Here is a 10,212-nt window from a genome sequence, read left to right on the forward strand (position 1 = left end):
TATATTATAATTTCTAATACTTAGGATTGATTTGAGTTTTTTGGGTTTCAGGATTACTACAACAAAGTTGTATGAAAGCCAAGCTTAGTTTATCACAACAATTTTGATCAATCTAATACCTGTGTTTGATTTCCTTATAAAAAGTTAGATGACACATAATGTTAGATATGGCCCACAGGGCCTATGTGTGGGCAACCAATGGTGGGTGTGTCCTGTACATATTTCCTCTTATTTCTCTTTTCCATTTTCTTTTTAAAGTTTAAAATCAAACTTTATAAAAAAAAAAAAATCAAAGTTAAAATTAGTTTTTTCAAATGGGATTGGAAAGAAGAGAGATAGGATGAGATTAGATAATTCATATCTCATCCTAACTTTCCATCTGTCCAATATCAAATGAGAATGGTTCTCTTGCCAATCCCATCCAAAAGTCACAAGTTCTGAGAGATAAAATAGGGAAAGATAATACACCCATATTTTTCCATATGGCCCACCCCATTAAACAATCCAAGCTGTTAATTGTAATTTGACGGCCATTGGGTGATAAGACCCTCCCTGCTCTCTTATTGGTTAGGCAGACCCCTAGCCATTCAACGTCCATCTTTAGCTTTTGCAAAGGTCTTAAGATCTTATAACCCTTTATATTCTTTGGGCCCGCCCATTCACATAAGGGTTCATTTGGTAGTATGGGGCTGGTATAAATTGACATCCAAATTATAATTACCGTGGAACCGATGGAGTGAAACATTCATTTTCTAAACGTGCATAAGATAGATTCGACGAATTTTCACACGTGGCCCGTGGTGATGTTTATGTGAAATCCATGTTGATCAGTCGGTGCACACCTCATTTAGACATAGATCCGAAACATCAGCTCAGGCTGTGATTTAGGTGGACCACACAATTGGAAAGTGTATATGGGCAACGCTCACCCTCTAAATTATTTCCCTTTGTGTGGCCCACCTAAATCATGAATGGGCCTAATTTTGTCTCGATGCCTAAATTTTAGCTTGGCATCCAACGCTTGTAATTTGATGGCCATCGGTTGATAAGACCCTCTCTGCTTTTATAGTGATTAGGCGGACTTCTAGCCATTCAACATTCATCTTCAGCTTTTGCAAAGGTCTTAGGATCTTATAACCCTTCATATCCTTTGGGCCACCCATTCAGGCTGACTTTCACTAGTTTGTTAGTATGGAGTTGGTATGAATTGAAATCCAAATTATAATTACCATGATACCGATGTAGTGAAACACGCATTTTCTAAACATGCATAAGATAGATTTGACAAATTTTCACACATGGCCCACCATGATGTTTATGTGAAGTCCACCTTTATCACTAGGTGCACACCCCATTTTAGACATAGATCTGAAACATCAGCCTATGTTGTGATTTAGGTGGACCGCACAATCGGAAGGTGTATATGGGCAGCACTCACGCTCCAAATTGTTTCCCTTTGTGTGGCCCACCTAAATCACAGATGGGCCTAATTTTTTGTCACGATGCCTAAATTTTAGCTTGTTAGGCATCTAACGTTTTGAGTATTGATCATGGTAAGCCCTGAAAAATTCGAAGGTGGGTGTCCCTCTTTTAAATATTTCCCTTTATATGGCCCACTTGAATTATAGATCGGGTTGTTTTGGCCCTGTGGCTAAAATGGGTTGCTGCAGCTAGTGATCAGAGTGGATTTTACTTAAACATTTTAGTGAGGCTCACTAATTCTAGAAGCAAGTTTTTGACAATTTTCTTGCGTACCTCAACCACTTGAAGAGCTAAAAAATTATCATACATGGCCACCGTGACATTTATGTGAAATCCACCTTAATCACTAGGTGTGGCACTCTATTTTAGTTGTAGGGTCTAAAAATCAGCCTAGTATGTCAATTAGGTGGACCACACGATTGAAAATATTATATGGGGCAATGCTCACCATTCAAACTGTTTCCCTTCTTGTTGCCCACCTAAATCAACGATGTGCCTTATTTTGTCTTGAAGCCTAAATTTTAGCTTTAGCTTTGCATCAAATGGTTGGAGTGGATTTCATAAAATCATGGTGGTGGGGCCTAAAAAAATCAAGTGCGGGCATCCTTCTCCTGACTGTTTCCCTTCATATGGCACACCTGAATCATGAATTAGGCTTTATATATTTTTGGGTCATATATATGGCTAAAATGGGGTGACACACCCGTGATCAAAATGGATTTCATATGAACATCACGGTGAGCTGCATGTGAGAACTTTTTAGCTTTCCATGGGGTTGTGCTCAAATCCACTTGAATAATTAATGGCCCCACCATGATGTTTAAGTGAAATTCAGCCCATCACCGGGAGTGTCATCCCATTTTAACTGCAGGGTCAAAAATCAACTCTATCCTTGATCTAAGTGGACCACATAGTAGAAACAGTTACTGGCAACACTCACCAGCCTCTAAATTGTTTCCTTTCTTGTGGCCAACTTGAATCATGGATGTGCTTGATATTAGGTATGAGGCCTACAATTTAGCTTACCACGTGAGACTTGTAGTAGATTTCATAAAATCATTACGGTGGGTTTTGAAAAAATCAAAAGGATGACATTCCTCTCCCAACAATTTTCCACCATATGACTCACGGAATAAAGGACTAAGGCTGATTTTTAGCCCTTATCGTTAAAATAGGGTGACGGTCCCGATGATCCGAGTAGATTTAACTTTAACATTAGGGCTCAGTAATTATTGACCCAAATTAATACCTTCTATGATTCACACCACTTTTTATCTGTAGCCTATTTTACGTGTGTTTTGAATCTCACTAAGGTTTAAGTTCATGTCCTGAAGTGTGCCGGCAAAACGAACGGATATAAACCAAACATGCCGGTGAACCCTCAGATCTGGGGTCTCTGGCGATTCCTGCAACCCCAGATTACACGCAAGTCCAGGCAGGAACGCGTGGCCTATTGCCTACAACGTGGTTCATCATGCAAAGACGGGTCCGAAAAACGGCTTACGTGGAAACCGGTGCTGCTGCCAGATCAACCATTTCCTCGAAGCCTTTCTTTTGTTTATATATATATATATATATATATATATATATATATATATATATATATAAAACATAGTTGCATTCTCTTCTTCGTCACAAAAATCAATTGTTTCTTAGATTTCATTTTCTTCTGGTTGCAGTCTCCTTATCATAAAATGTCTACGACAGCAGGTGCTGTTATTCGCTGCTTAGGTAAAAACCATTGCCACTGTATCGTTGTTTTTCTCTTTTTCCAGAAGAAGAAGAAGAAGAGAAAAAAAAAGTATCGTTTTTCTTCCTTCCATGTTGTAATTTCTGTGTTGTTTTTCTCTTATCTTTGTGGCAAATGGATGTGGATTTTGGGTACAGCTGCTGTAGCATGGGAAGCAGGGAAGCCTCTGGTGATAGAGGAGGTGGAGGTGGACCCACCCCAGGCCATGGAAGTGAGGATCAAGATCAAGTACACTTCCCTTTGCCACACTGATCTATATTTCTGGGAGGCGAAGGTACCAAAAAACAGTTTTAAAATAATAATAATAATAATTTCTTTTGATTTTCATTGAAGTTGAGTGTTCTCTCTTCATGTATATACCCTTTGGTAGACTGGTCTTTTTATTTGCACTGAGGTCATAGCTTGAGGATCAAATAGAATAAGATTTATTATTTCTTAATCTTTTCTGAAAGAAGGGAGAGATTGATTAGACCCAGTCTATTAATTTGAATGCTCTCTCTCTCTCTCTCTCTCTCTCTCTCTCCATGTAAAACCCAGAAGTTTTTTTTTTTTTTTTTTGCTTTGTAATTCTGTTTTGTTTAGTTCACGAAGTTGCCCATAATATGAATTTGCATTTTTTGTTAATGTTTTCTTGGGTCTATGATTTTTCTGCTCCGGATTTCAGGGTCAGGTGCCATTATTTCCTCGCATCTTTGGCCATGAAGCTGCTGGGTAGGTTGATTCGATGCCTATTTTCTCTTATTCTCTTTATTTTAGATTGATTGATGGAGTCTGTTTATATGCTCAGCTTTCACAAATCACATTAGTGAGAGAAATCTGTTATATCAACAAATGGGTATATGAAAATTTTGAAGAAGAAAATTTCAAAGTGGAATCTTTGGTTGCACCAACTATCATGAATCTAATTTCGTGATATTTGGTATGACTAAACACAACCTTATAAAGTAGATATTTTCATATAATACTTCGATGAATACCGTCATATTTGATAGCTAACACCTTTGGAAAGAATTTTATTTTGAATTTCCTAAAGTAATTCTTCTGTTTAGATGATAGAAAATGAGGATGAGGATGATAATGGCTTGAGCCCATATGTATACCCCTGTTTTTATTTCTTTTGACTTCCCCTGCATTGGTAGTATACCCCTGTTTCTGTTTCTTTTGATTTCCCCTGCATGGTGTATTGCATTTTAGATGGTAAGCTTAGGAATAACCATGGGTTCTTGTTTAGGATTCGAGAATGTTATGTATAATCTTAGGGTGTTCAAATAAGAAAAAAAGAAAAGAAAAAGAAGAAGAAGTTAATTTTGAGTTTAAATGAAGTGTAAAGAGAGGTAGATGGTAGGAGTGCTTTGGTTTTTGTATTGCAGATCGGATGATCATGTTGTTAGATCAACAGATCTCAAGTGCAATCAAGAAGCAATAAATGATAAGCAAAGCACAAAGAAGGCCATTATTTTATAACCTGGACTCGACCTTCACCCCAGACGGTGCGGTCCTTAATGTGGGGCCCACTTGGATGTATCTATTGTATCCACGCTGTTCATCCTTTCTTCAGATCATTTTAGTGCATGATCCAAAAAATGAAGCAGATTCAATTATCAGGTGGACCATACCATAGGAATAAGTGGTGATTGACCGATAACAGGCCACGAGAGTTTGGATCAAGCGAATATTTGTTTTTTACCTTCTCAAATAAACACCACGGAAACATTAAGGTGCACCCTAAGAAGTTTTTAATGGTAGGGCATTCAATCACCACTGTTTTCCAAGAGTATGGTCCACCTGAGATTTGGATCTTCTTCATTTTAGGGATCATGCCCTAAACTATCTGGAAAAATGGATGGACGGCATGGATACAGAATAGATACATCAATGTGGGCCCCATGGTAAGGGCCATACCATCTTGGGTGAGGCCAGGGTCTCACCTAATCCACTCCCAACATGCTTGGCCTATTTTGTCCCAGAAATTTGATTTATTTATAACAACAAAAAGGAGATAGAAGTATCACTGCTCTGCTGTTAGCCTAGTGGTATAAGCACTTCTTTATATGAAGGAATGAACGATTCTAATCCCGATCAACGATATTTCATCTTGTGTGCTGTTTAAAATGACTGGGGACATTGCTAACATCCCCATGAAGATGCACACACACATGCGTATACATAGACACACACAAAAACAAACACTGGCCAGTTTTTAGGGTTACACCTGAGCTGGTTCTTCTCTGAACCAATCCAACCCCCCATTCTGGTCTGGTTTTAAAACATTGAAGAAATGTAGTTTTGTGGTTCATTACAATATGTGAGTACATCCATGGGATTAAATAGAGCTTTGGTCCTAAATTGATGTAGGATCGTAGAGAGCATGGGTGAGGGTGTGACCGACCTTCAAGTTGGAGACCATGTACTCCCTGTATTCACCGGGGAGTGCAAGGAGTGTGCTCACTGCAAGTCTGAGGAAAGCAATATGTGTGAACTCCTCCGAATAAACACATATAGAGGAGTGATGCTTAATGACGGGAAATCCAGGTTCTCAATTAATGGGACCCCTATTAATCACTTTCTTGGCACATCGACCTTTAGTGAGTATACAGTTGTACACTCAGGCTGCCTCACGAAGATTGATCCTTCTGCTCCTCTTGACAAAGTTTGCATCCTCAGTTGTGGCATTTCAACAGGTATTACTTACATAACTGATCAAGATGGAATATCCCCTAATGTTGGTGGTTTTAATTGGCACTCATTTTTCTTGTTTTTCAGGTTTGGGAGCTGCTTTAAATGTAGCTAAACCAAAGAAGGGTTCTTCAGTCGCCATCTTTGGGTTGGGAGCTGTAGGGCTCGCTGTAAGTGCAATGTGGTTTTACTTGTTTTCTTTGTGATAGTCATAATTCCATTAACAAAAGAAAAGGGATGATATGAACCTGTCTTCTATTGGATTGCCTCCTACATGTGATCTGAACTCCCAGAACCACACTTTGCGTAGAATCTACCAATTCTGATTATACGAATTCTGGACGACATGGATGCTTTCCCACATAAACAACACCTCTGGTCTTCAGGTGTCTAGATCAATAGGTAATTATTGGCTTCTATTAAAAATGGATGGCAAAAGACATGACAGTCCTAAAAACCAGACCCAACTGTGAAAATGACCTTTTTCCTCAAGGAAAATGCCACCACAGGAGTCATTGAAGTTCTCCAAATTTGTGGCAAGGATGCAAAATATTGTTGAAATTGATCCTTTGAACGTCCGATTGAATTTAGATATTTCAGCTGGAGGTGGGTTTTCTGACATCCCATAGCTCCTCTTCAACTTTTAAAATGCTTCAGAATCCTGTCTCCCTGTGGACAATTAAACCATTAAAGGCAGACTTATTTTCCTATGTTTTTTAGATTTAGTGCTCAGCAATAGCTGTTTTAACCTTTATTTCATTTTTTGTTGGAAAGTGGGACCTGAGATGTCAAGGTGGCATCCATGCGGATGCATGAACGACCCACGACATTCTCATGAGAATTGCAAGAAATTCTCATTATGGTAACATTTCTCCTTGAGTGTCCCCTTAACTCTCTTTACGAGACTTGGGAAGCATCTTCCTTTACTATCTTTTTTGAGAATCTCTCCCAACCCCCAGTTTATATGTTTATGTATCTTATATGTATTTGTATATATCTACTAGCTGAAGATGACATAAGCGAAGCTACTTTAGAAAAACACCCGCACCCGCACACAATTGACAAACCCCCCCCCCACCCCCTCAAAAAAATAAATAAATAAAACACAACCCCCAGACAAACACACACCCAAGAGAGAAGCCCGTGGCAAAGCCTAATAAAACTAGTGTTGTGCAGATGCCTTGGATTCTACAGAGTCTGGGAGATGAAGCAGGGCTCTGTCAGTCAGACCTAACTGGGTTTGTTCCGACCTACAAAGTTTAGGACTTCTCAGTCAAAAGTCAAGAGCAGAGTAGGACTCTTTCGGTTCGAACGACAGCTGTCAACCTAGTTACGCAGTTTTGCATAAGTCGAGCTATTTAAGTCCTGATTCGATTAGGCCTTGAGATGATGAGTGTCTTCTCTCATAGGGCAAGGGTTTTACTGTGTGAGAGGGTTTTTTAACGCTTGTAAGGGCTTGAGAATGAATTTTTCTCGACAGCGAGGGGTTTCCTAGAGGTGTGCATTGCAAGGAGATATTAGACTACTTCTGTAATAGAAGAAATGTAGTATAACTCGAAGGTTTTTATTATAGTGGAGATCTTTGTCACTTTGTGCCATGATTTTTTTTGTGGAAGGGTTTTATACATAAAATCGTGTGTTTGTGATTGCTTGATAGATTGATTCTAGTTTGATTGTTCTATCTTCACTGAACATGCTTCCGCAAAGCACGTGATTGACAATGGTATGAGATCTGAGTTTCTAATATCAGGGTTGATCCGAGTTTATTGTGGGCTCAGAATTACAATAACTTGAGCAGAGAGAAGCCTATGTAATCCACACTTTGCCATGGTGGAGTTATCACCTCAACATAAGCAACTGTTTTAGTACAGTGGAGTTATCGCCTCAACATAAGCAACTACTCTAGTAGAATCATCAGATTGCACTCTAGCAGGCCGTTTGGTTTAAATCATCATTTTGAAACTCAATGGGTGGACTTAGCCTGGTCAACTTGACTCAACGATATTTGATTCTCTCGGGAAGCCAGAGTACTGTGAATCAGTCGGGCTTCAACAAGACATTTTGAGTAGGTTCAGAAACATGCCCAACTTGGTACAACTCAGCATAACTCAATCAAATTACTTGGTAGATTTTATTTTAAAACTAAAAACTACTTGAGGTATCCATCAAAAGCAAGAATGTGCTAGCACTCAACTACAAAATGCAGTTGTGTGTTTTTCTTGGCATCTTACTTTATCCCTTCCCATAAATTTTAAATGAATTAAATATTATAAATTTAATTGTTATAATATTGATCATTGAGTTAAGACTTAACACCAATCAGTTTGACATTGAGTCGAGTTGAGTTTTGGAGTTTTTGAAATATGGTTTAAAGGCATGGATGCAAAGAGAAGCTCCACATAAGATCTGCATCTGCTTCAATGCCCACTCATTTACCATCAATTTTTTTTTTTAAACATGTCACTCTGTTGATTTACAGGCTGCTGAAGGGGCAAGGATTGCTGGTGCATCAAGAATTATGGGCGTCGACCTGAACCCGAAAAGGTTCGAGGAAGGTAATTCATTGACAGTAAAAAACTCCAGTAGAATTCCAGTCAATCACAGTCATCCTTTGCTTAATCACTGATCTGAACCCACTCCCTTGTTTCATCATATGTATTTACCGTTGCTTCCCTTTTTACAGCCAAGAAATTTGGAGTTACTGAATTCGTGAACCCTAAAGACCACAATAAACCAGTGCAAGAGGTGAGTTACCCTTAGACTATGGTTAAAAGACTCTGTGACTCCGACTCAGTTAGTTGGACTGATTCATAGTGTCGTTGACCGAGTCCTAGTCCGAATTCACCCGGACAAGTTTCCTATTTTTCAATAGTTGATTGTTCTTGACTTCTTTCTGCGCCCACACAGGTGATTGCAGAAATGACTAACGGCGGAGTGGACCGTAGCATAGAGTGCACAGGCCACATCGATGCCATGATATCCGCCTTTGAATGCGTTCATGATGTATGCAACTCTCCACGTCCCTACCACCAACTTGTAATTAGCATGTAATGTCATTTCATTGTTCTAATCTTTTCTGTATAGGGATGGGGTGTAGCTGTTCTAGTGGGAGTCCCCAACCAAGATGCAGTTTTCAAAACCAATCCCATGAATGTGTTGAATGAGAGGACTCTTAAAGGAACTTTCTTTGGTAACTACAAGCCTCGGACTGATCTCCCATCTGTTGTCCATATGTACATGAGGAAGGTATGTAGAACAATCTCTCTCTTTTACAAGTTCTATAAATGTGAATTGCAGATATGAACCTTTGGGAGTTTGATGTTGTACAGGAACTGGAATTGGACAAGTTCATTACACATAGGGTCACTTTCTCCGAGATAAACAAGGCCTTTGATTACATGATTAAGGGGGAGAGTCTGCGGTGTATTATTAGTATGGAAGAGTAGGTAAGGTGGTTTGATGGACTACGTTAGTGCATGCAACCTTTATATGAGGTTTGATGTATGTGTTATGTTTTATAGAGTAGTATACCATTTTGGGTGATACTGCGGTCTTAGGTGGTCGCTCATCTGGAGGTTTGTTTGGTGTTGTTTGACAGATGGGTCCATATGAATAAATGTTGAGTTTGTTGGGTTTCTACGACTTGTGAGGCATGTTGGGATGTGTGGAGCTGAAGTGGCAGTCTGAAAAGTGGTTTGACTTATCTTCACTTGGCACTTGTGTACATATATCAACACCATCCTAATCATGGGTTATATATTAGGTGGACGTCATTGTCTCCCATTGTTTTCTGTGGTGGTTTTGGGTTCATGTCCTAAATGAGATGGAAAAATGGATGGATGGTGTGGATTGAAAAGTATACATCAAAGTGGGCCCTTACAGACTCTTCACCCCATGGTAATGTAAGGTGAGTGGTTCACTAAACAGAATGCCTTCAATCTGTGGTGTGGTCCACTTGAACTTTGGATATATTTCAATTTCTGAACCAATGCCTTAAAATGAGCTGGAAAGGTAGATGAGCTGCGCGGATCATTTACGGCATTTCGTCAAGAGATTAGCTGTGTCACCGTCATTGGGACAAAGTGACCGAATGTCAGGCAGGCTGCACGGTCTGAAGTAGCAGTTTCACGTTGTCCCACGCGTCCTTTCCTACTTGTGTATAACAGTGTACTTCATATAGTTAATGTTCCCTAAGAAAAAATGAGCCAGATCCAAAACTCGAGTGGACCGTACTACAGGAAGCAAAAGCTCAAGTCGAGTACAATACATGAAATAGTATTTGTGTTTTACGTTCATGCCATTGT

At 39.4% G+C, this 10,212-nt stretch overlaps 1 protein-coding gene across 2 annotated transcripts; it reads left to right on the plus strand.

Moving 5' to 3' along the window:
• Positions 1 to 3,086: 3,086 nt before the first annotated feature.
• LOC131240703 (alcohol dehydrogenase 1-like) lies at positions 3,087 to 9,617 on the plus strand. Of its 2 annotated transcripts, none has more exons than XM_058239123.1 (10): positions 3,087 to 3,192; positions 3,370 to 3,506; positions 3,897 to 3,943; positions 5,588 to 5,913; positions 5,996 to 6,078; positions 8,388 to 8,463; positions 8,592 to 8,653; positions 8,816 to 8,911; positions 8,993 to 9,154; positions 9,238 to 9,617. In XM_058239123.1, exons 1-10 carry the CDS (start codon positions 3,177 to 3,179, stop codon positions 9,352 to 9,354), a joined length of 1,122 nt encoding a protein of 373 aa, XP_058095106.1. In that variant the 5' UTR covers positions 3,087 to 3,176; the 3' UTR covers positions 9,355 to 9,617. The 2 variants fall into 2 exon arrangements, with proteins under 2 accessions (XP_058095106.1, XP_058095104.1); XM_058239121.1 differs by having other exon boundaries at positions 3,162 to 3,213.
• The last annotated feature ends 595 nt before the right edge of the window (positions 9,618 to 10,212 follow it).

Source organism: Magnolia sinica, chromosome 3, assembly GCF_029962835.1.
Source record: "Magnolia sinica isolate HGM2019 chromosome 3, MsV1, whole genome shotgun sequence".
Taxonomy (NCBI): Eukaryota; Viridiplantae; Streptophyta; class Magnoliopsida; order Magnoliales; family Magnoliaceae; genus Magnolia; species Magnolia sinica.

What these genes read in the sequence shown, in the direction of transcription:
- LOC131240703 (XM_058239121.1), top strand. Translation starts at nt 3,177, where the DNA reads ATGTCTACGACAGCAGGTGCTGTTATTCGCTGCTTAG. An exon ending in TTTGGCCATGAAGCTGCTGG is followed by an intron (nt 3,944 to 5,587) that starts GTAGGTTGATTC and finishes AAATTGATGTAG; the next exon opens with GATCGTAGAGAGCATGGGTG. An exon ending in TGGGAGCTGTAGGGCTCGCT is followed by an intron (nt 6,079 to 8,387) that starts GTAAGTGCAATG and finishes GTTGATTTACAG; the next exon opens with GCTGCTGAAGGGGCAAGGAT.